Below are 25,062 nucleotides of genomic sequence, written 5' to 3'. Positions count from 1 at the left end.
ATCTATAGTCACCGTGTAATATATAGCAGGCTGCTTCACATTCTGATATGTAACCTGGGCTAACTAACTTGTCATAGTTACATGTTAGGTTTGAATAATATGTATTTTAACAATAGTTTAAAAAGTAATAGTGAAATGAGGCTAAAGATGCTTAGAGAAAATGTTTTATTTTCATTGGTTGACAACTAATTGTTCAGTTGAATGGTAAGTCTCACGCTGCATCCTAAAATAAGACAGATACTCTGCTGGCAAGTAGAAAATAGCCTAATTTCATTTTTTAATCTGTTAAGCTCTCTTGATAAAAAAGGCAAACAGGCCACTTTTAAATTTAAGAAACAAACATTGTTAGTGCTTCTTGTATCAACACACTTTTCATATTCAGAACTACTCCCAAGAGATAACATATTATCTCCTTTTCAAAGATGGGGAAACTGAAACTTGGCATTATCTATAATGACCAAACCACATAGAAAGAGGCACAAGCCAGCATTAGCATTCAGATCTTACTTGAAAGTGTACAGCTTAAAATTTTTTTAAAAATTTCTTCCATTATAAATGTAGTACCTGCTTACTGGAGAATGTTTGGAAAAGCAGTAAGAAGGGAGAAGATGAACTCATGCTCCTGACTCCCAGTGGTAGCCAGATCAATGTTTTGGTACATACTTTCCAATACTCTGCTATGTGTATTTTTTAAAGTGTGAACACATGGTATATCAAAATGGATGTATCAGTATTTTAAAAACTAGAATCTGATTTTAAAAGGAAAGCATATAGAAAATCTGAAAAATGCTGAAATATATAAAGAAAATTAAAGTCATCTAGAATTCTATTAATCAAAAATAAACATTGTTAATATTTTCATATATTCCCTTAGTCTTTTTCTATCAATTTTCTTTTTATATAGTTAAGCTTATAATGTACAAGATTTTTAAGTATAGTTAACAAAAGTTTAAATAGATGACAAAAAGGGACTTGGTGACAGATAGTATTTGCCACTCAAATTATTCAATAGGTTTTAAAGGGCCTGTGCTACATTTCTACTAAGATGAATCCTGACATGGATTACTGGATTACCTTTTTTGTTGTTCTTTTGCACCCAAGTGGGTCTATGTCATTTACCTAAGTTTTTATGTGTCGAGTATTCTTTCTAGGAGAGGAAAGGTAACAGTTGTAGTCTGATTAACAGTTTTTAGTGTCTCACAATGAAAAATAAATAATGTGACTTAAACATTTTGCATACTTAAATTTACACAGTTTTAGCAAGAAAATAAGGCATGACTGATAATGGCTCAGGAAAGTTCTAAATGGTGTAACAGACTAGATCTTATTAAAGTTCCAAAGAATTTATTATCAAAATTAAAAACAAAACTTCAGTTTTACATAAAGTAATAAACTTTACAACAGCTGTTGAAAGTCGTGATGTAAGTTTACACATACTACCGAAGGCAAAGAGGACAAGCAAAGGAGGATATTCCATTTGGAATGTCGATTACATTCATGCAGCTTCCTCTTGATTTAAACGCTCATGACACATTGAATGAACTGAAAGAAAAATCAGCGTTACATGACAGACCTCAAAACACTTATACAGCACAGCCTATTTCTGGCAGCTTGCATTGGGTTTTCTAATTTGAACGTGGGTAAAACAACCCCTACAACTTTCTAAGATATGAGTAAATGATAGATGGAAAAGTTTCCTTTTTTTAGAGAAGCAGTGTAATATAAAATCCATAGGGTTTCTCATATCAAAACTTCTTAGAGAAAGCAGATATAACTTCAATGGATAAATAATTATTTAAATTCCAAATAATATCTCAGACTCTAGAAATGGTCGTGGTCAAAGGCACTTACCACAAACACAAATAACTGGAGTTTATACTGTTGTATCACGTGGGGATTTCCGAACTGCACAGTATTACCCCATTACTCTAATGGAACACCTTAAACAGTTTATTCCCTTAAAATCTGCTTTATTAAAATAAATTGTAGCATGCAAGTGTATGTATGGACAGAAACAGAACAGCTAACCCTTCAGATACCTGAGATTAGAAATACTGGTATTTGCTCTGAAATGTTGGCTTCCCCACTAAACATAAAGCAATAGATTCTGCTCTATCAGTGTTCCCTACACTAGTAAGGTACTGTAAGCTGCTAACCCTTGCAGCTCTATTGCAAGGTCAAGGTGATTATCCCTATTTTAGAGAAAAGGAAAATAAGAATCAGGATGTTTAGAAATTTTTTAAGTAGCCCCATCTGAAGTCAAGGCCCACGGTCTTTCTTTCCATTCCCCAGGCAGCCTCCTGATCTTTAGAAACAGCAAGGGAACTGTCAACTAAGAAGTTAACGCATGTTAAAGAGAACATACCCATAAGTAGGTAAAATAAGCATATTCACACACACATACTAAGCTTTTAAAAGTGTACTTATAACTGCAGCAGTTGCTAAACCAAAAATTTATGCATCTTATATTTTGTAATGGAGAATGGAATATTCAGTGATTACAGTCATTTCAGTTCAAGTTTTTTTTTGTTTTTTTGTTTTTTTAAATCAATGGCTGAGCAAAAACTGAAGAAACAAGTAACCAATCTCGCTAGTTTTGTTATATACATCCAACTAATGCCATCAAAGATGGCACTTGGTTATGTTCACACTGGTTACATGGCCTTACCCTAACCTCCTTTAGTGTGGCTGTTTAGTAAATAACTTGTTTTAAATTGTGATTTGGCCGGGAGCAGTGGTTCATGCCTGTAATCCCTACACTTTGGGAGGCCCAGGCGGATGGATCACAAGGTCAGGAGATCGAGACCATCCTGGCTAACACAGTGAAACCCCGTCTCTACTAAAAATACAAAAAAACTTAACCGGGTGTGGTGGCACGCACCTGTAGTCCCCGCTACTCAGGGGGCTGAGGCAGGAGAATCGCTAGAACCCAGAAGGCGGAGGTTGCAGTGAGCCAAGATTGCACCACTGCACTCCACCCTGGGCAACAGAGCGAGACTCTATCTCAAAAAAAAAATTGTGATTTAAGTTGGTGCCTGCCTTATGCCCTCAATGAAGAACATAGGTATGCAAAGCTATTGAGCTGTTATCTATTCTCAATGACTGACATGATTTGTTTATAGAAGACAAAAGCAGATACTATATCTGCATAGTGTTTTTCAAGGGCATTTCTAGTAGAAATCTTACAACAGCTCAGAGAAAAAGGCATTACTGCTGTATCTTCTTTATTCATATAGTGTCACAGCAATTAAGAAACTTGCTTAAGTAATCCAGCTAATAAATACAACAAGCTGGGTCTTGAACCCAGGTCTTTGAATGCAAATCAAACCATAGTCTAACTATAATTAAGACTAATACATGAAATTAATAAATTCTGGATGATAACTCTTTCTAACTTTTGAATCCCTTATGTCTCTGGCATCCTTAAGATGTTCTTAACAGCTAATTTCAAAGGGATACCCATCTGGTGTACGTCTTTTTCATCTACTGTATCTCTTAATTTCTAACTTACATCATCATATGGGAAATTCACAACACCTTGCTGAGCAGTATCCCGTCTTCGAAAGCTGTCTGTAAAACAACACAGTAAAATTGATGGTTTTTCTTTAAATGGTTTTTCTAACATCATAAAAGTTAGTTATTTTAGCATTTAATTCACATTGCAATAACATTTAAATTGTGCAACCAATTAACATAAACAAAAGACCAAAGCAAAGAAGCCAACTATATGAATAGTAAAATATTTAATATGCAACAAAGTAACAGGCAGAAGTTGGCCGGCTGTCTTTTTCAATGTGGATCTGGAGAAAATACCTTACCCAAAGTCAGTAAAAGCTGTGCAACTTCCATGGCCATTACTTAATTGTGATAAAAGCACAGAATTTCTAGCTTCTTAATAACAAAGATACTACTTAAGAAACAGAGTCCCTGATATAACAAATAGGCTGTGATCAGTTTCTCCACCATTTCAGCTCTGCCCTATGGAAAAGGATTTTACTTTAATTTCATTCTTTCCAGATATGTCACATTCTAGGGAAAAATTCATCACAATCTGATCAAAAATGCACAAGTTAGCTGATTATGTTTTAGAACATTTTAGTAAAATTTAATTGTTTATTTTAATGGCAGATTACTTACTAATCTAAAATAAATTCTGGAAAAAAAACCAAAAAATTATTCTGCTAGATATGCTTAACAGTAATTTGAAATACTAAAGCAAGAAAAAAATTGGGGAAGAATAAAAGGAGAAGCACTAAGAGATGAAATGTAATAACTGTGTCTTGGCTTGTGGTGATGACATGACCTTATAGAACTCACCTGTAAGAGCCCTCAGTTTGACGCAGCAGGCAATGTAGTCATCGAAGGTGATCTTTCCATTGGTGCTGTATCGTTTTGCAATTGAATTCACAGCCTGGGGACTCAACCTAAATCCTAAAAGAAAAGTCACCCAGTAAAAAGGTTAAAGGATGGCAAAAGCCCATTAAAAAATAAAATAAAATAAAAATAAAATAAGCACTCGTCTCTACTAAAAATACAAAAAATAAGCACTATTTTATTTTTTAAGACTGTGAACTCATATTAATTATAAACACACAATTTATAAGAAAACAGAAACTGCCTTCAGGTAGTATGTATGTATGTATGTATGTATGCATGTATGTATGTATGTATTTATTTATTTATTTATGAGAGGGAGTCTCACTCTGTCGCCCAGGCTGGAGTGCAGTGGTGCGATCTCGGCTCACTGCAACCTCTGCCTCCTGTGTTCAAGTGATTCTGCTGTCTCAACCTCCTGAGTAGCTGGGATTACAGGTGCATGTTGCCATGCCCAGCTAATTTTTTTGTATTTTAGTAGAGATGAGGTTTTACCGTGTTGCCCAGGCTGGTCTTGAACTCCTGAGCTCAGGCAATCCACCCTCCTTGGCCTCCCAAAGTGCTGGGATTACAGGCATGAGCCACCACACCCAGCCTAGTTTTAAAAATACAAAACAACTTACTTCTACCAATGAATGGAGAGTTCTAGTAAGCCATACCCACCCATTGTTGTCAGGGCCTTCTGCAGTTCTTGTGGATCTACTGTTCCACTCCTGTCAGTGTCAAAACTGATAAAGTGTTGTCTCCAGCCATTCAGTACAGCCCAGAGTTCTTTAAATTCATTGAAACCCATTGTGCCAGACCTATCTCTCTGAACTGTAATCAAGGATCAGAGCTGTATTTTGCAATATTTTCTAAGGATTAAATGAAAGATCAAGGATAAGGGGAATTCAATATTCAATGACTAAAAAAGTTATTGTAGATTATTCTTGGTATGATGTAAGATTAATGATTTAAAAATAGAACAAAAAGGGGCTATGGAGAAAAAGCTCAAGTACCTATTTTTACTGTGGGGAAAAGATAACTTACATGACCTGATTATAAGGAAATAGCGTTGCCACTGTGAACCACTTATAAAAAGCAGTCTTGTTACTGGAACTAGGCTGTACTTTCTGGGTGCTTCAGGCTATGCTGTTTGCCCTTCTGTCCTACCATCATCTCTGGTACTAATATTCCCTTGTTTAGTGCTCCCAGACAAATGACATGGGATGGACTGGTGGATAAATAGTGGATAGTCAGCACTAGCTAAACTCAGTCCAACAACTGGGATATGAAAAAAATCCCATCACTTGCAGAGGAATCAATGTTAAAGAAAAAAAAAAAAAGCTATCCTGACACTCTGGACTCCATACTTGTTCTATAATACTTTGATGTTTCCTTGAATTCCTGAACAACATTCTGTTTACTAAATTTCTTTTCCTCCTTTATTCACACCAAATTATACCCTATAACAGAAACTAATTATTTCAGAAAGCTTTTTAGTGACCATTTATTACTTTGTGTTTACTAGGTATTAATTCTAAGGTGAATTCCTTTAGAATTTTAGAAAAAATTATTCTAGACAACAATCAAGGTAAAGGATACATCCAGCATTGAAACCATAAGCCGGCAAGTCTCCAGGTTAAAAGCTGTTAAATCAAGAAAAGTACATACATATTAACACGAATCCAAAAATTCACATTACACTGGATACATTCAAATTAATTAGAAATGACTATCATACACTTTTATTTTTACATGCTACTCAATGTACATGTGACTAATCATGTGGAACTTCAAAGTAGCCTTTTCTCCATAAAGAGGATTTTCTTCTAGGAACCCAAATTTGATTTAAATAACTTTGATAGAATTCCTTTTAAAAAGTATTACATAGGCCAGGTATGGTGGCTCACACCTGTAATTCCAGCACTTTGGGGGGCCAAGACAGGCGGATCACCTGAGGTCAGGAGTTTGAGACCAGCCTGGCCAATATGGCAAAAACTCGTTTCTACTAAAAATACAAAAATTAGCCAGGTGTGGTGGCGCATGCCTGTAATCCCAGCTACTCAGGAGGTTGAGGCAGGAGAATTGCTTGCACCTGGGAGGAGGAGGTTACAGTGAGCTGAGATCATGCCAATGCACTCCAGCCTGGGTGACAGGGCAAGATTCCGTCTCAAAAAAAAAACAAAAAACAAAAAACAAAACAGTATTACATAGTACTGTTCATACTTTCTTGCTTTGAAAGTGTAATATAGAGAGTTCAAGTCACCATAATGAACCATAATGAACCATAATGTATTATATCCAACATGGTGGGTGGGAAGTTGGGGTTGCTTTGTTCTAACTCATAAATGACTATAAATTGCTGGTTTTGCTAATTTTGTGTCTGATTGTTTTTCTATTTTCCCTTCAATGTCAGATACTGAGCAGTAACCTGCTACCTCAAATAGTGTATGACCTCTTAGCTTATATATGAAACCAGATAAATATGGGTGTTAGAATTATGTGTTAAATAAGAGTACTCTAGATAAGACCCCATGACCAATTCAGTGGTGGCCATTATTCAGAAGCCTTTTTAATTTACCTACAGTTTAGGAGTGTTCTGAGGGCATTTTGGTACCTCACTTATGTAACCAAACCAGAGCATACGCAGTGGGTGTGGTTACTGGTAATCTAAGCATTAGGAAATTAAAAACAAATAACCTCTTACATTGTATTAATGGGAATCAATGACTGAAGAAATTGTATGGGTACAAAGAAGCTATAAGGCTAAATGGCAGAAGTGACAAGGGTCACGTGGGAAAAAGCTGGTATAAATTCTGCAAGTTTGTTAACATACAGAACTAACATTTTTTACAGCTCTTTCTAGCTTTATAATTTTTCTCTAACCAAACTAAAATTAAAACACAACTGCGCTAATTACTGTAATGTGTCCCAACAGTGCAAACTAGAGGTTTTACACATTTAATAGATTCCTGTATTTGGCATATTCTTTACTGGAAATAAAAGACTAGTGACTATTTCTATTTAGGTCCTTCAATCTCCATCCGATCCACAGATAATATTCTCTTAGATGAGAGGAGGAGGAAGCACTTTTTACACTTTTGGGAAAGAGCTGGGAGATTCTTCATTCTGACTTTTAAGTTGTGTGGAGGTATGAAGTTCCTCTAATCCGGAGCTGTAGTTCCCCACCCTGGTGCTTATCCAAATCAAAGCTTTAAAAGATTCTGATACCTGGGCTGCACCACAGAACAATTAAATCAGGAACTCTGGGTGTGGGACCCAGGTATTTGTATTTTTAAAAAGCTTTTCAGATTATTCTAGTGAGTAGCCAAGGTTGAGACCGTCATTCTACATTCTACTCTAAGTATGATTCCTGGACCAGCTGTATTAGCATCACCCAGGAGCCTGAAGAACTGCAGAATCTCAGTCCTTAACCTACACCAATAAAATCAGAAGCTGAATTTTAGCAAATGTGCAAGTGATATATATTTATGTTAAAGCAGCTGGCTCAACCTGAACTAGCATCACATGGAAACCTGTTAGAGGTGAAATTCTCAGGGCTCACTCCAGACCTCTGAATGAGAAACTCTAGGGCAGGACCCAGCAATCTGGTTTTTGTAAGCTTTCCAGGCGATGCCAATGCTGCTCAAGTTTAAGAACTACTGCTGTGGATGGCCTGACAACCACAAGGCAGAGCCGACTGTGTTGGGCTCACGTGAAGGTACTGAAGGGGCTATGAGGCAGACAGCTTCTCTATCTCTGTTAATGAATTGCACCCTCATCCACTCAGCAGTCACCCAAGCCAGAAACCTGGGAGCCTCCTCAATTCCCTCTCCACCAATAATCAATCACCTTCTAAACAGCTGTAAAGTCCATTTCCAGCCCCACTGTCTCTTTAGTTAGCATTTCTTTCACCTGTATGACTAACAGCCCTGACTCTTATTTTACTTCCATGTCCCCCAATTTATTTGTCTTTACCCTACAGTCAGGGGTGGTTATGTGCTCTCCTATGTAAAACCCAGTATCAGTGATCTACTGCTCTCAGGATAAAGTCCAAGCACCTTAACTGGCACATAAGGTAACACACTTATTTTGCCAGTCAAGCTCATCTCTTACTCTCATTCAACCCCGTACACTATCTTCATGGAGAATTTCTCAGTTTCTTGACTGAACCACACTATTTCTGGGTCTTTTGCACATGCTGTTCTAACAGCCTAGGACACAACTTCCCCATCCCACTCATTTCATGGTCGGCCTCAATTTTGATGAACTTTCACTTCTGCTCAGTTTAGATATCAATTCTGCAAGGAAAATTTTCCTGACTCCTGTCTGGATTATGTGCCCATCCTATGTGATTCCACAGCCTCTCTCCTTACTTATCCCAGTGCTTTTCCCAACACCCAGGCATTGATTGTGGCTACAGAGCCAGCACCTAGCTCATAGGAAGTGTTCACTAAAAATGCACTGGTTGAATGAATGGATGGATAGCACCAAATTCTCACCCCCACGCAGGAAGCTGTTAGAGCCTTGCATTTTATATGTACAACCCTCTTAGATCGTCTAAGAAAGAATGTTTTTTGAATAAAATTTTCTGATCTTTACTAATGCTCAAAAATTAATGTATAATCTTAAATCAAAATGCCAATGAGGCTACAGGGCTATGATTTTTCTGACTTGGAAAATTTTCCATATTCATTAACTCAACAGCCACCTGTTAAGTCCTTATTATGTTCAGGGCTCAGGGTAACAGCAACTTTGGAGATACAATTGTGAAACTGCATACTGCCCTAGCTGACAGTCTAAGGAAAAGATAAGTCACATACACATACAACCCTAATCATGGTAGACTGCTGAAATATAATGGAGGCGCCAGAAAGTACTAGACGGGATTGAGAAGTGAGAGGCTCCTTCTTAGTAGGAGAATCGAGAAAGACTTCATAGAAGACATAGAATTTAAGCCAAGCCTTTAATGACAAGAATGATGGGGGCATTTGGTGACAGCTAAGGACCAGCATAAGCAAAAAGAGAAGTAGAAGGCCCAGGACAGGCAAAGTGTAAGTGAAGAGCTCAATATGACTTTCAAAGAGTACAAAAGGAGTGGGAGAAAATATGTTTGGTCAGGGGAGGCTGCATTACAGAGGATCCTGAATTCCTTCTAAGCTGTTAGTAAAGACTGAGGAGGAGAGGGACAGATCAAGATCAGGAATCTGGTCATCTTTTGTGAGAAGGATCTGAAAGGGCAGTGAGATGGCAGTGAGCAAAAGTGAATGAACAAAAAATATACCATTCCAGACAGTTCCAATGAACTAGAATGCTGATGTCCAGTAAGTTTGGGTAAGGAAAACTCTTTCTCAATTTTGTTAATAGTATAGCTTTTATTAGTGTTAATTCTACTTTAAATAATTATTTAAAATTAAAATTATAAGTATTATATAGTTGTGATATATAAATGTAATGACATATAATTATAACTATAAATTATTAAATTATCAATTCAACATTTTAAAATAAGTTATTTAAATTAAATGTTAATTTTAATAATTTCCAAAGAATCTCTGCTGTAATTTTACCTTTACTCTTTTTCTTCTCTTCTATTCATTGTACTAGAATGCCTCAAACATCTTTTCTTCTCACAGAAACATACAATATAATGGACCTAGAAGGAAAGCCCTACCTCCAGCTGTTTCTCTCAACCTTACCACAGATAAACAACTAAATTCAGGAAAAAAAAGAGAAGCTGAATTACAATCTTACTGACTGGAACATAACGTCTCTCACCAACTCCACCTCTAGGTATGACTGCTTCCTTTTAAACTGGTTAAGAAGGGCCCATAGCCTCTGAGCTGGAGTATCCCACTGGCCCATCCAATTCGGATCTGTGATTTTTGGTTTGGAAGCTGGGTTTAAAAGACTAATCTCCATATAATATCTGTATTACAAAACGCTGACACCTCATAGGCAGGATGGTTCTGTGGTTCAGTACAGCCACCAGAGAGGAGGCAAATGGATTCAATCACATAGTCCCCATGACTCAGGAAATGCTTTCCCTTTAATGCACTGATCTAAGGCCATCACTAAATGTGGCTTTCTCAATGAAATTTTAAAAGGACTCCTCTCAGAATATATAACCCATTTTGTTAGTCAGATTCTAAAATCTACCACACCTTATCTACTGAAAGGGTGTAGAATAACAAGCCATGCTGTGATCTCACTGCACTCTGATAAACCCTGCTATTAGGCAGGCCTACCTTGTTTACCAGCTCAACTGCGTAACAATTAACAGTTTAAATGTACTACCTACACAGTAAAGAAGAACATCCCCTAATCCAAAAAGTGCTTATTTTGTTTAGGACTAGATTAAATAACAGGAACTTGAAAGGTTCTTTGTTTGTATTAATTCCTCCAAACTAAAGTCACATAAAACAAAGGATGATGAAAACAAACACAAAGAGTTCAAAGACAGACATCTAATACATGGCATGTCAAATAGTTTTTTAAAAAGGCCACTATAAATTCACAGGTGTGAATTCTAGTTTGAACATTTTAATCCACAGCTAACCATGAAACTGGGTCTTCAATTTGATGTTCTGTCTCAATTAACAACTGGCAAAGAAGTTGGCAGGTAATGTATTTGAAGCAAGACATTATTCTCTACCCTGGAAATCTATCATGTTCAAGATCTAATTTCAAGAGGAACCACTTCATGTGTGTTGGATGACGAGAAGCCCCCAATTGGGATGCAGCAATTTTTTGGATTTTTTGAGACAGGTTGTCACCCAGGCTGGAGTGCAGTGGCACAATCTTGGCTCACTGCAACCTCCGCCTCCTGGGCTCACGTAATCCTCCCACCTCAGCCTCCTGAGTAGCTGGGACCACAGGTGCATGCCACCATGCCTGGCTAATTTTTAAATTTTTTGCAGAGACAAGGTCTCACTATGTTGCCCAGGCTAGTCTTGAACTCCTGGGCTCAAGCAATCCTCCCACCTTGGCCTCCTAAAGTGCTGGGATTACAGGTGTGAGCCACTGTGCCCTGCCAGGGATGGAGCATCTTTGCAATATTTCACTACTCTCAGCTCATGGCAGAGTGCTCAAAAGGCAGTGGTAGGGTTAGGGCTGAATTATGGAACAGCAGGTCCAATAAGTAGAAAGGGCACTTCCCACTTAGCCTGAACACATTCTATGAAGTGGAAGAGGAAAGACCTGAGGGATGTCATGGCAACCACTTATGTTAGCAGGAGCATGCCCAAAGCTCAGACCAGGAGTGCAGGATAGGCCACTCAGGGACCAGGGGTGCAGGAGCAGCCACTCAAAGCCCTAAGTGCCACCAGGTCAGGACAGAGTAGGCTTTTGGCAAATAACAGTAAATGTTAGTTCCTAATGTCAGTTAATGACACCTGACCTGGCACATTCCATTTCAGCACCCTACCTTGTCCTCTGTGAAGGAGGCCACCCAAACTGTCTCACTGGTTCTAGGTACACAAAACCCAAATCTGATCCACTAAATTGGCAGGTAGGATGGAATAATTTATTATTACTATTATTTTAGAGACAAGGTCTTGCTCTGTTGCTCAGGCTGGAGTGCAGTGGTACAATCACAGATTACTGCAGCCAAAAACTCTTGGCCTCAAGCGATCCTCCCGCCTGGGCCTCTGAAGTACTGGGATTATAGGTATGAGCCACTGTGCCCAACCTGGAGTGATTTAACAACTGTTTTCAAATCAACATTTTGAAATAGTACTCTATTTTAGCGTTCAGAATTCTAAACTTTGCTAGATCAGACAAGCTCAGTTTTCTTGAAGGCTGTAATCACAAGTAACAGCTAAAATAGGAAACACGAGTACGTTTAGACAAACTTTGGGACTGTCAACTTACGTTTGTATCCTCCAGCAATGCCAGACTGTGTCAGACATCTCTGCAATTCATCAGCATCTATCTGACCATCCTTTTGAAAAACAAATTAGAGGGATCATAATAGTGATTTATACTTTCAAGTTATTTGTTTACCTTCAGCATTCAATGAAGCAATAACAACCAAGAAAATCAGTATCATCATGCATGACTTTTTATTAAAAGGAATGCCTTCCAAAAGTGGGCATTCTTTTCCTTAACCCACTGCCAAAAGAAATTTAATGATGAAAGAAAGAGTCTGTCTTGGCAACTACTCTTCTGTCAATCTGAGCTAGGAAACTGCTACAGCTAAACATTTTAAAATAATTTATATAAGTTGCTTAAAATCATAATTCCTTGTTTTTTGTTTTTGTTTGAGGCGGGTGGACAAAGCAAGGTACACACCAGACATAAGTAAAGAGAAGGCTTGGTTCAAACAGAAAGAGGCCTCCTTGGTCACTTTTTCTTATGACATAGTGAATGTTTTTTTTCAAGAGCACAAATACATCTGGAAGATACACATTAGGTTCCCAGTGCCCATTCACTGGCTGAACTGGGAAAGAACTAGATATATGGGATTTTTAGGGACTTTAAAATAAAATACCTAAATCCTCAAGTCACTGGGTATTATAAGTTATAAATGAGGAGCAAGATCAACAATTTGAAAGACAATGGGTATGCTGAATACAGGCCAGGGCTGCTGAAAGCTAAGCAGGTGGGGTCACTTACATGCTGGAGGCACTGGCAATCTAAGAATGCTGGTCTTGAGGTTTGCCATGTCTTGTGGTTTCAAAGATACGGATCATTAACAGATTAAGTAGATACTTAAGGGGAAGGTCTTCCAATTTTAGACTATTTTTCCATTCAATTTCTTAAGCTGTATTTCTTAGAATACTACCTTAAAAAGTGGTCTTCGGTTTTTTTATCCCATAATATTCTACAGTTTTCACATTAAGATTTTGCTATTTCTAGCTTTTGGTCAAAACAAGACTAGGTTGAATTCATAAGAACAAACATCCCCTCTGGACATGTCTGGGTTATACTGACAGTATATTTACTGTACACAGTGACCTCATGAGCTAGGGAAGTGTCCTCTCACAATGTAAGATAGCACCTGTCAATGTAAGACAGCTCCTGTCACACGACGCCGCAGAATGCAGACAAGTGAAAGGTCTTGGGGAGCTGACCTTAATTGCTTCTCTGGGTCAACAGGCCACAGCACCTAATAAGGACACGGAGGGGGAGGGGCTAACCTAGTAACAGCATCTGCGTCAAAGAGAAACTACATTGTTCACAAGATTAACTTCCTGATACTCATAAGGGGACAGTAACTTGCTTATTTAGAACCTGGTGGGTTTTTACCATATTTCCTAAATGGGTGAATGATTAGCAATCAAGTTCAACCCAAAGGAAGTGCCCATTAGAATCGGGCTATGTAATTACTAATATACGTCTTTAAGTTGTACAAACAAGGGTTTATATTTACCAGATCTTGAATTTCTTCGCTGGAAACCACCCTGGACCCTTTAATTCAACCACAAGTTTGGTTTCGAACTGAACTCACATAAATACGAGTAACACTTTGTCCTAATTTATTCTGAACCTTCAGAAATAAACAACTAAAATAAGAAACAAAGAACTTTCTTTTTTTCTTTTGCAGAAGCAAAGGGACTCAGTACCAGAGGAAGTTCGCTTTTCTGTGTCACTATAACAAAAGTTACCACAAATGCGGACAATAATATTAAAGGGAAAAGCTAACCTGTCCAGCTACAGCAGCAAAGTAACCATACAGCGGATCCTGAGTTTGTCCGGGAAACGCAGGTCCTCCGGGAGCCCCTCCATACTGTGAAACAGGAAACACAAACACGTCATTCTGCCGAATCAAGTTTTCTTCTTTCACCACTGAGGGCTTTCGTGCAAGGCAAGACAACTGCCCGCCTGCCCGCCCTTCACAAGGCTCACCTCCCCACCACCGGGCACACTCTGCCAACACTCCACCCCTCTCTTCCATTCACACCCCCGTAATTTAAAAACTGGCGACTTGGACCACAAACAGTTGCTGTGGAAGTGATGTCTGCATATATAAAGCAACTTTTAAAATCCCTATTAACTTGAAGGTTACTGAGGTGAGTGCAAACTAGGCAAGCCAATGAAAGGGCTTGGAATTCTCCTTTTGTTGTTACAGCATTTATGGTATTTTAAAAGCGTTTTATGAACGATGGAAGGCTGGAGTTGGTAACATTCTGAGACGGGTGTAGCCTAGGGAAGAGTAAGGTGTCTGACCGGGCTGTATCTCGTGGGTGGCGAGGGAACACTGCCTGTCTCGGAAACAGTTCCCAAGACAACGCGCATCCCAGACGCCCGGCAAGGCTGCCTTCCTACAGGTCTTTTACTTCAGTAGGTTTTCCCTTTTTTTCCGTCCCCCTTCTCACTTTTTTTTTTTCTTTTTTGAGGGAGGAAGGTATATCGCAGTATCATTCTAGAATAAAATGACTCTTGTTGCTTTGGGAGGCAACCGAGAGGGCGGGGGTGGGGTGAAGTGGGGGTTAGTCAACACCCAATTAACACGATTTCACGCCGCGTATCCGAGAAGCCGCAGGGTGGGCTTCTAGGGTCCCAATCCACCTTCACCTTGGGCCTGTAGAGCCATCCAGGAGAAGGGACGCGGGGGAAACCAGGGGAGAGGCCGAACCGCAGGGGCCTAGGGCGAGGCCGCGGGCGCAGGGAGAAGCCGAGGGCGGAAGGAGCCTAGGCAGCTGCCCAGCAGCGCCTCACCCCGCAGGCTGCAGCATCTCCAAGGTGGCCTCTTAGCGCCCCGGAGCCGCCTGGGCAGCGATCCCACGCAGTCAGCACTTACCCCGCCTGGGTAGTACCCGCCGCCGGCGCCAGGATGCCCTGGGTACGCCATGGTGCAGACTGCGCCGCCGCCTCCCTGGCTCTGTGCGCCAGGCCTCCCAGCCGCCTGTTCCGCCCCGCCCTGCCGCGAGGGGGCCGCCCCAGAGCGCACCACACGAGCGTGGGGGACGCGCTCCGCAGCTGTCTTCAATTCCCGCCTGTGCGCGCGGCCGTGGCTCCCCTGCCTGCGCGCTTCTTCCTATCTTTGCCATTACGGTGCTAACGCAGTGCATGACCGAAGGTCCAGTGGTGGCCTACGACCTGCGAGACAATTCACACCAGGGACTTTCCTCCCTCCGAAACTAATGGCACATTCCAACATCAATACACCACCCCAGGAATTTTTTTTTTTTTTTCCTTCGGACTTGGCTATTATCTGGCACATTTCTTATTTTAAAAAACTTTATTGGACAGGACGGAGCTACTATAAGCGGAGCGCACCGTAGCACCCACCGTGCTAGTGGGTGAAGGAGCCGTTGAACGATGGAAATACGAAAGCTCCCTTGGAAAACAAGAATTAACTTGACGAAGGGTTTGCAAGGGAGAGTCTGGCTTGCGGTTGGTTGCAAAGTTCATTCAACGACAACGGCGGTATTTCCTTCCTAGGGGACAATCACTTGCCTGTTTAAGCTGGGCGTGGCTCGTGTCCTGAGTAGGACAGGGGGCATTTTCCGGGCAGGACAGCCTCACCCAGATCGTTCTTAGCAAAATGAATTGTTTGAATTATCTGGATGATTCAGACAAAACAATCCATTTCCCTAAAATTATTCAGCTACTTTTTGTATAAGAAAAGTTTAGAACAAAGTAAGAGTGTGTTTTTCAGTATTCAGGAAGATAAGAGATAGGAACTTCAGTGTAGGTTATTCTTCTTTACTTCACGTATTTTTCTATCTCCTAGTTGAATAGTCCGAAGCGATTCAGGCGTGAGCTTTTTCTTTTGTTTTGTTCTGTTTTGTGTAATTTCAATGACACAGAAAAATGTCTGCTTGCCCTTCACTGTTAAGGACTAGACTTAATGATTTCCTGAATTTTAACATATTGAGAAACGTATTAATAAGCAAGATTCACATTATTTGTTGTGGAGGTTGCACAGAAACATTTAAAGGGTCATCAACATTTCACAAATATTGGAGCACCCGCCAGTGTGCTTTTTCGCTGTGGTGGACGGGCTTCCTCCATTCTAAATTCGTGGGCTATTGTCCTCATTCGGTTCATTGTTTTTCTCTTGTAACTTCCCTCGCAAGCCCTATTGAAAACGAAAGTCCGAATCGTGAGAAAAATTCTAATAGTCCCTGTTGTGGCATAGCAAAGACACTGCATGTTGCCTGTTTTGTGTTTGATTCTGATTACTGTTCTCAATCATTAGAGTAGCAATCATCAAGGTAGATGAAACATCTAATGATGTCTGGTCTCTACCCTAGTCTCTCCTTGGAAGCCTGTTTCTTCAGAAAGAGGTAACCGACTATAAGGAATAGATGTCAGGGTTGAACTCAATGTTGAGTATAAGCTCAAGACTCAAGTTTGAAAGAAGTATAAAGCATATAAAATATTTTTAAGTACTGCAGAAGTAGCTTCGTGGATAAACGGCTATACGAATTGTCGTATCAGTTGTACTTAGACATCTTCCTACTGCTTTACTGCTAAGGAACTGCATTTTAATGGAGTGTTGCAAATTCAATGCTTACAATTATTGCTAACAAATTGGTCAGCTGCTAATACTTTAGTTTGCAGGAAAATATTGTGGCAACTTATAATAACATCAGACATATATATAATAGTAAAAATATGCCAGATCCTCATCCCATTTTACTTATTTGCTCAATCTTAATAAAAACCCGTGAGATAGGTACTATTATCTTTCTCATTATACAGTTGAGGAAGGGGAAGGAACAAAACAGAGCTGAGCTGTGCTGCCAAGCCATCTGACTGCAGAGTCTGTGCTCTATGCCCAGGGGCAAGTAAAGGGCCAGGTAGTAAATATTTTAGGCCTATGGGCCATACAGTCTCTCTATGAGAGAGTCTACATACATAGTGGTATGTAGACTATGTAGTCATAGTGGTATGGCCACATACCACTCAACTCTGCTGTGTCGGCCACAAGTATCTATAGACAATAGATAAATGAATGGCTGTTGCTGGGTTCCAATGCAACTTTATTTATAGACACTGAAATTTGAATTTCATGTGACATGAAATATTATTCTTCATTTTATTTTTTCCAACCATTTAAAAATGTAAATATTATTCTGAGCTCCTTGGTGTACAGAAATAGGAGGTGGATCAGATTTGGCCTTTGGGCAGTAGTTTGTCAACCACTGCTGGAAGCCCCTTCAGAATGTGGGCTTATAAGACTCTCGGAGTTTAGTACTTTAGCAAATGATTTGCTGACTATAAGATAAAGCCTATGGGTAGAATACAGTTATTTGTCTGAACGATTTACTAAGTTCTAAAAAAAAAAAGACTGTGGGAGGGTTGTGACAGCAGCATGGGTTAGGGAGAGAACTATGTGAGGTTTATAGATAGGATGTGGGTCATGGTTATTTTGGTAAGTCATTGGAATTACAGAAAGCTTTCTGATCATATACTCCAATCTTGCTGTTTCACAGAAGAAAAGACCAAGGCTGAGGGATGGCAAATATCTGGCCCTAGCTCTTGAAGGGCAGACCTAGCCAGATGTAACTATTTCACTCTTCCCAGTTAAAGCTGTGACAGTAGCTAAATATGCTTTCAGAGAGAATCCCATTCTTGTGTGGTACACCTTCCCCAGTTATGTTTTCAAGACAAAAGGCAGTGTGGACACTTCCTTATTCCTGGGGAAAAGTTAATGTAAAGCTCTACATATAGTATCCAAGCTGGACTTCTTCACTCAGATAAGTGGTGAAAGAAATAGTATAACTAAGTAACTGTAGTTATTTCACCATATCCTGCAGTTGAATTAACCATAGGTCTTCACTTGTCAGGAATAAATGAGCAATGACATTTGCCAATTTAAAGTTTCAACTTTTGTTTAGTTCTGATCTGTGTGTGGCACCTCGTGATTTAAAGACCTCTGCCTTAGAAAGAAACTCAGATCTCCAAATGTAAAGTGGAAATGAGCGTTTGATAACAACATAGGTAACCAATTAATACTATCTCCATTTTCTTAAGATTGTTGGGAAAGAATGTGAAGCCTGTGATGTTCATTTGGGAATAAAAGCCACCCTTTTTCTTGAACTGTCCAGAGTAAGAGCTCAGTTAATCATGCTATTATGTAATTTTTTCAAGGGATAGAAAACTTCCACTATTGATGTTTTAGTGCTTGCATGTAGAGTTTAACTGGTCCCTGGCACATTGTAGGCGGTAATGAATCATCAACCACAGCTCTTCAAACAACTTCTGTCACAATAGAAATGTTTGATATCTGTGCCACAGAATAACTAATCACATATGGCTATTGAGCCCGTGAAATGAGGAACTAAAATTTTAATTTAATTTAATTTAAAATGAAATAGCTGTGTGGCTAGTGCTACCCTCTTGAACAGTGCAGGGACCCTTTTATCTGTGTTGGCTTCCTCCTCCCTGGAACTCAGAGAAAGCAAACTCATTCTGCTTGCCTGGAGTAGGCATGATAAGCAAGATAAATCAGTTATTAACAAAACACAGCAAGGGCAACCATCAGCTCTGTGACAAGTGTTCCCATATTCCTGTTCCTACAGAATAGATTCTTACTGACCTGTTCCTTCCCTTAATGAAGCTCTGAGCTAGAGTTGATGATCAGGATTAACCAGGAAGCTGAAGTTGGAGGAATTTATTATGGCTAAATAGATATGCCTATATACGTATATGTGTATGTATGTATATAGGTGTGCATATGTAAATATATGTGTGTATTTTCACACACACACACACACACACATTTCTTGTCATTAGGGCTGTCAAAAGTGACCTTCCAAAGATGAGTTCCGTATCACTAGAAGTAATCAAGAAGAGGCTCTCAGTGATGCAAAAGGGCAGGTTTGTACTTTGAGTAGGGGCTTGGATGAAATAATGCGCTATAGACTACAAAGCATTTTCTGATGGCCTGCTTAAACTTGACCCAGCCATGCCACTTAGATTATTCCTACTTCACAAGATGAAGAAACTGAGACTGACTTGCCCTAGGTTACCAGACTAATAGCAATTCCAGTATTAATTGCTCATCTTGTCACTTCAGATCTTTTCTCAACCTCACACTATTTTCTCAGGACTCTTCCTTTTAAGATTATGCAATTTATATTGGATCAAGAATTTGGAGACATTGTTTTTCTTTTCCTGAACAGAATATTTCAGAAATCAGAATATTAAATTTAAAGCAATTGTCTAAAATAATGTACATCTAGGTAATGCTATTACTATCAATGATAAGAGTTAATTTTAGTGCAGATAATTATTTTTTGATGAACAAGATGTAAATATGCATGGCTAAAGGGGTAGCTAAAGGAAGGTCAAGAAATGAATGCAAGAACTGACTGTAATTAGTTTTTTTCTGAGGCTTGTACTGATTATCAAGTCTCTACAACTTTTACTTGTGACTATTACCATGTCTCGGACTACATAGAAAGCAGAATATTGAATACTGGGCCTGTATGCTCAGGTAGAAAATCACTTGTGTTCAGCACCAGAGTTCTCTTAGGATGACTCTTCCTAAGAACAATGGACTAGTATATTATGGGGTGTTAATTCTAGAAGCTAATTTTTGCAACCTAGGTCTATTTTTTCATAAAAGTCACTTCATGTCTGGTTCTCAGGCAAGCCCTCGAAAATTCTTTAAAGCCTTCAGTGTTCTCCTAAGGAGAAACAGTCCCGGAGCCAGGGTAGAGCAGGGTAGGGACCCGAGAGCATCTAGGGCTTGGTTATTGCCCATCCCCATTCCCATCTCAGTCCCTTTATCCAGCCAATCTTGATGTCACCAAGTTTCCACAGAATCAGAGGTAAATAGAGAAGCCAGACTTGTAGAGAAAGGAGGGGAAGATAATACAATCTCCATCTGTTCAATAAGCATGGGAGAGGAGGGAATTTGGGAAAAAAATTCCAAATTACTCATATTGCAGCTCTGGGGAAGAAAGAATGACTATTCTTGAGTCCTAGGTGCCTAGGTACAGTAGATATTTCCAGAAAGCCAAAATTCCATGAAGCTTATATATAAGTCAGCTACATGTAAATTGAGAGCTTCTTAATTAAAATAAGATACCTCTTACTTTATATAATTATTTTTCAGTAGTTACTTGCCTCTTTGCCATAGCACTGGGAAATCAGTGACAAAGCTGAGAAAGGAAACTAGATTAATTGATTCTCAGCTTGAAAACCCATGGGTCAGTAGAACTACAAAGATTAGGAACTTTCTTATTCCTGATTAGTAGAATTAGAACATTGGAGCTGCATGGAACAGTCTAATATTATGTACATATCGTTTACTTGCCTGCATCTTGAATTGAAGTCTTATAGGTAGAAGCTGGTGATCCTTAGAGGATTGCCTTCTTGCAGGGTGGCCAAATAGAAGAATCAAGAAGTATATAAACTGTAATAGCAGATGAATCACATTGCCTTCTTGACCTTTGGAAATCAGTAACCAACTATAAACATATTCAACAGTGTAGGCAGCTTTCCAATAGGCCCTAGAGAGGCCTTCTATGAAAGGTTTATTTCATTGTTAGAAATGTATTTATTTCATTGTTAGAAAGAATGACCTACCTAAGGCAGCTAGGAACCAATAACAACAGTATTAAACACACGTACAGGTAAGTATTTGACATTCCTTCAGGATTATTACCTCTGTCTGAGAATTCTTAAGACCTGCAGGGCTTTGCGTTGGAATGCGGGAGCTGGCTCATACTGGCCATTTTTCCAGCCTATTTTAAAACACGGCCAATAATATAATTAGAACTTTTTAAACTTGCTGAAAATCAAGATAATAAATACTCCAAATGCATCAATTGTTAATGATTTTTCTATATGGGTAGTGTGTAACTTTGTGCTGTTGGATGTTAATTCTCAATTCCAGACTTAGTCATACCATGTTAGTAGTTTGAATTTGCAAAAAGTTAGTAGTTTATTCTCCCATATTGGGAATATTTATACCCTGGAAATCAGTTTGCACGACAAACAAAAGACTCATTTATTGTTTTTTTTTTTTTAATTTTGTATTGTGTACTCTAGATTTGGAGGTGGTATTTTGGAGAATATGTTAATAAGGTTTAAAGTTAAAAGTGTGTTGTTGCCAGGCGCGGTGGCTCACACCTGTAATCCCAGCACTTTGGGAGGCCAAGGTGGGAGGATCATGAGGTCAGGAGATTGAGACCATCCTGGCTAATACAGTGAAATCCCATCTCTACTGAAAATACAAAGAATTAGCCAGGCATGGTGGCAGATGCCTGTAGTCCCAGCTACTCAGGAGACTGAGGTAGGAGAATGGCATGAACCCGGGAGGTGGAGGTTGCAGCAAGCTGAGTTTGCACCACTGCACTCCAGCCTGGGCAGCAGAGTGAGACTCCATCTCAAAAAAAAAAAAAAAAAAAAAAAAATGTGTTGTATCTACAGCCCTTACATTGTGAACTGCATGAACAGTTAAGGAAATATTCTCCCAGAAATATAATATCCACAAAGGAACACACTAATTATCCAGCAACAGATGTCAATGAGAAAGAAATTTATAAAAATCCTTGAAAAATAATTCAAACTAATGATACCAGAGAAGTTCAGTGAGACATAAGAGGACACAAATAAACAATATAATGAAATCAGAGAAATAATTAGGGATATGAGTGAAAAGTTTACCAAAGAGAGATATCATAGTAACCAAACAGAAATCCTGGATTTTATTTTACTGAATGAAGTAAAAGTACATTCAAGAGCTTCAACAGTGGATTATATCAAGCAGAAGAAAGGCCTTCAGAACTTGAAAACAGATCTTTTGAAATAATCCAGTCAAACAAAAATAAAGAAAAAAAAAGAATGAACAAAACATAAGGGACACCACAAAGTGATCAAATATTCAAGTTTCCAGTGTTCAGAAGGTGAAGAGAGGACCAAAGGAATAGAAAACCCATTTAATGAAATAATAGCTGAAAATTTCCCAAGTCTAGCAACAGATTTAGACATCTAGATACAAGAAGTTCAGAAATCCCCGAATAGATACAATTCAAGAAAATCTTCCTCATGACATGTTATAGTCAAACTTTCAGCAAAAGAAACAATCAACAGAGTAATGAGACAACTATTTGAGAAAATATTTATAAAAATTATTCATCCAACAAGGGACTAATATCCAGAATATACAAAGAACTCAAACTACTCAACAGGAAAAAAACAAACAATCTCATTCAAAAGTAGGCAAAAGACATGAATAGACACTTCTCGAAAGAAGACGTACAAATGGTCAAACAGGTATAGTTTAAAATGCTCAACATCACTAATCATCAGGGAAATGTAAATTAGTGGAGTTCTCATGAATGGACTAGTGCCCCAGAGAGCAGCCTTGTCCTTTCATCATATGAGGTCACAGCTAGAAGATGCCATCTATGAACCAGAAAGTGGGTCTTCACCAGACACTGAATCTGCCTTGATCTTGGATTCCGCAGCTTTCAGACTTTGAGAAATAAATTTCCGTTGTGTATAAGCTACCTGGTTTATGGCATTTTACAGCAGCCTGAACTAAGACAATATCCTTTATGTCAGTAAAATTTACAATAACCTTATGTACATATATATGTACATATAATGTCCCACCCTGCCCCATCTTGGAAGGCTACTTGTTAAACATTTACCAGCACACCACTAAAGGGCAAGAAAGTGTCATTCTGAACTCAAGGACTTAAAGAAATATGTCTTGGCTTCAGGCTTTGGATAGAGATTTTCAGGCCCATCTAGGAAATATTTCAAAAGGTAATTTAGGAAAAATTTCAAAAGGTAATCTTTAGGGCCTTCACATGCTCCTGTCTTTCAGGTTCTGGAAGCAGCTATCATAAGTGCTTAAATGTTCCTCCTGTGCCTCTGTGACTGTCCAAAGTCCCTGTTTCAAGTTCAGCTTTCTTCGAAAAGCCCTTGAGCTTTAATATCACCATCATGCCTCATTAAAACTCCTATTCACTGGGTGCAGAAGACTGCTCATTACTGAAAGTAATTTGATTAAAACATAAATACTGCAAAATGTAAGCATGTTTTCATTTCATTATATATTCTTTGTCCACACTATTTTTATTGCTGCAGAATATTCAATCATATGAGCCTGTTACACTTTAATCAATGCCAAATTATTTAGATTGTAACTAAATTTTTTTATTACACACAATGCTATAATAAAAACATCATAGTTAAAATTTTGCTCACATCTTGAATTGCTTTCTTAGACATATTCTTAAAACTAGACTTACTGGGGCAAGGTTTCTGAGAAATTCTGGATAGCTATTGCAAATTGCCTCCCAGGAAGTTAGTAACCGATTTATCCTATCATCAGTAGAATATCAGAGCATTTAAGTCCATACATAGAGAGGTACACAGTTATGTGCAGTGACATCATTGCATATATCTTCCTCTATAGACTTGAATTGTAGACTGAGTTGTTAAGATTATCACTGGGTTTTTAGCTTATGTGCAATTTTTATTATTTCTTATGTGTAATTTGTAGTATTTTTTACGTTGAACATTAAAAGAAAAGAGGAGTACTGTTAATTGAAACAAATAAATAAGATTTGTTACATTACCACAGTTCTACGCTTAACACAATTCAAAGATAAATGACACTGTATAAAAAATACTTGCAACATCTCAGTGAGTTTATATCCTATACATAAAATATAAATCAGTAAAATGGAGAGTGTTTTTGATAGAATAATCCTGTCATTGGCCTACTCTGTGCTTTGCCCCACCACTCCCTCACTTATAACCCCAAACACACCCACACACACGCACACACACACATGCACCCTTTCCCTCTTGCCCTACCCACATCCACCTCTGGTATCCACCCACATTCACACGTACAACCTGCCCTCAGTACTCATTCTTCTTATACTTCTGCATTCCCACACCAAGCCTTGCCCTCACACATCCCAACCTTTATCTATAGTCCCACACACGTGCGTGCACACACAGACACCTCTGCCCTACCCACCCTAACCTTCCTCCTTCTACAATCCTGCATATACTCACATGCACACCTTCACCCATACATACCCACCCTCACCTACAAACCTATATCCATGCATATTCATTCCTGACCACAACTACCTACCCAGCGATTTGATGCCACACTTTAGAAAGGTTCATAAACCCTACTTTAAAAACCCATCATGATTTAGGCTGGAATTAATAAACTGCTTTTTGATTTTACACATAAAGTTTCAAAAGGCTAAGTAATTGAACAAGGTCACACTGCTAGTGGTTTCCAAGAGTCCTAAAGAGAACACAGGTATCTGAAGCTCTGTCCAATGTTCTGTCATTCACATCACAGCTGTCTACATACATCTATTTGAAACAACCTTAACTCTTCTCTCAATATAAAATCGAGGTGAAATACCAACTTGAGGCAGATGGTTTCTGTTATTACCAAAGTGATAGATTTCCTGACAACCATTCCACCCAGAAGATATTTTTTTCCAGAGATAATAATCCCATCCCCCTTGCTGGTGTTTAACTTAATAATGCGCATGACAATCAACAAACAGACTGAAAAGGCAACCTACTCAGAATGGGAGAAAATATGAAACCATATACCAGAGAAGAAAGTAATATCCAGAATATATAAAGAATTCCTACAACTTGATAACAAAAACACCCCAATCTAAAAATGGACACAGAACTTAGACATTTCTCCAACAAAGATGTCCACCACCCATGTGAAAAGATGCTCAACATCACTAATCATCAAGGGAGAGGCGAATCAAAACCACAATAGCACAATGAGATATC

General features: G+C 38.9%; 1 protein-coding gene and 1 long non-coding RNA gene across 3 annotated transcripts; one reads left to right on the top strand and one right to left on the bottom strand.

The window, feature by feature from the left end:
- Positions 1 to 148: 148 nt before the first annotated feature.
- SRI (sorcin) lies at positions 149 to 20,656 on the bottom strand. 2 transcript variants are annotated; one of them, XM_011961753.1, is made up of 8 exons: positions 20,576 to 20,656; positions 14,003 to 14,086; positions 12,229 to 12,298; positions 5,959 to 6,002; positions 5,038 to 5,185; positions 4,318 to 4,431; positions 3,512 to 3,570; positions 149 to 1,542 (listed from the first exon to the last, which is right to left on the bottom strand). In XM_011961753.1, the coding sequence occupies exons 1-8, from the start codon at positions 20,579 to 20,581 to the stop codon at positions 1,516 to 1,518; spliced, it is 552 nt and encodes a 183-aa protein (XP_011817143.1). In that variant the 5' UTR covers positions 20,582 to 20,656; the 3' UTR covers positions 149 to 1,515. The 2 variants fall into 2 exon arrangements, with proteins under 2 accessions (XP_011817143.1, XP_011817142.1); XM_011961752.1 differs by lacking the exon at positions 20,576 to 20,656 and adding an exon at positions 15,101 to 15,208.
- On the top strand, positions 11,763 to 23,111 carry LOC105525952. Its single transcript, XR_001003999.1, has 3 exons — positions 11,763 to 11,866; positions 13,904 to 14,369; positions 23,099 to 23,111. It is a non-coding gene; the product is annotated as an uncharacterized LOC105525952 (long non-coding RNA).
- The last annotated feature ends 1,951 nt before the right edge of the window (positions 23,112 to 25,062 follow it).

Source organism: Colobus angolensis, unplaced genomic scaffold (assembly GCF_000951035.1).
Source record: "Colobus angolensis palliatus isolate OR3802 unplaced genomic scaffold, Cang.pa_1.0 Scaffold569, whole genome shotgun sequence".
Lineage (NCBI taxonomy): Eukaryota > Metazoa > Chordata > Mammalia > Primates > Cercopithecidae > Colobus > Colobus angolensis.
Note: the sequence above shows the minus strand (reverse complement) of the source record. Positions and strands in the feature narration are given on the sequence as shown.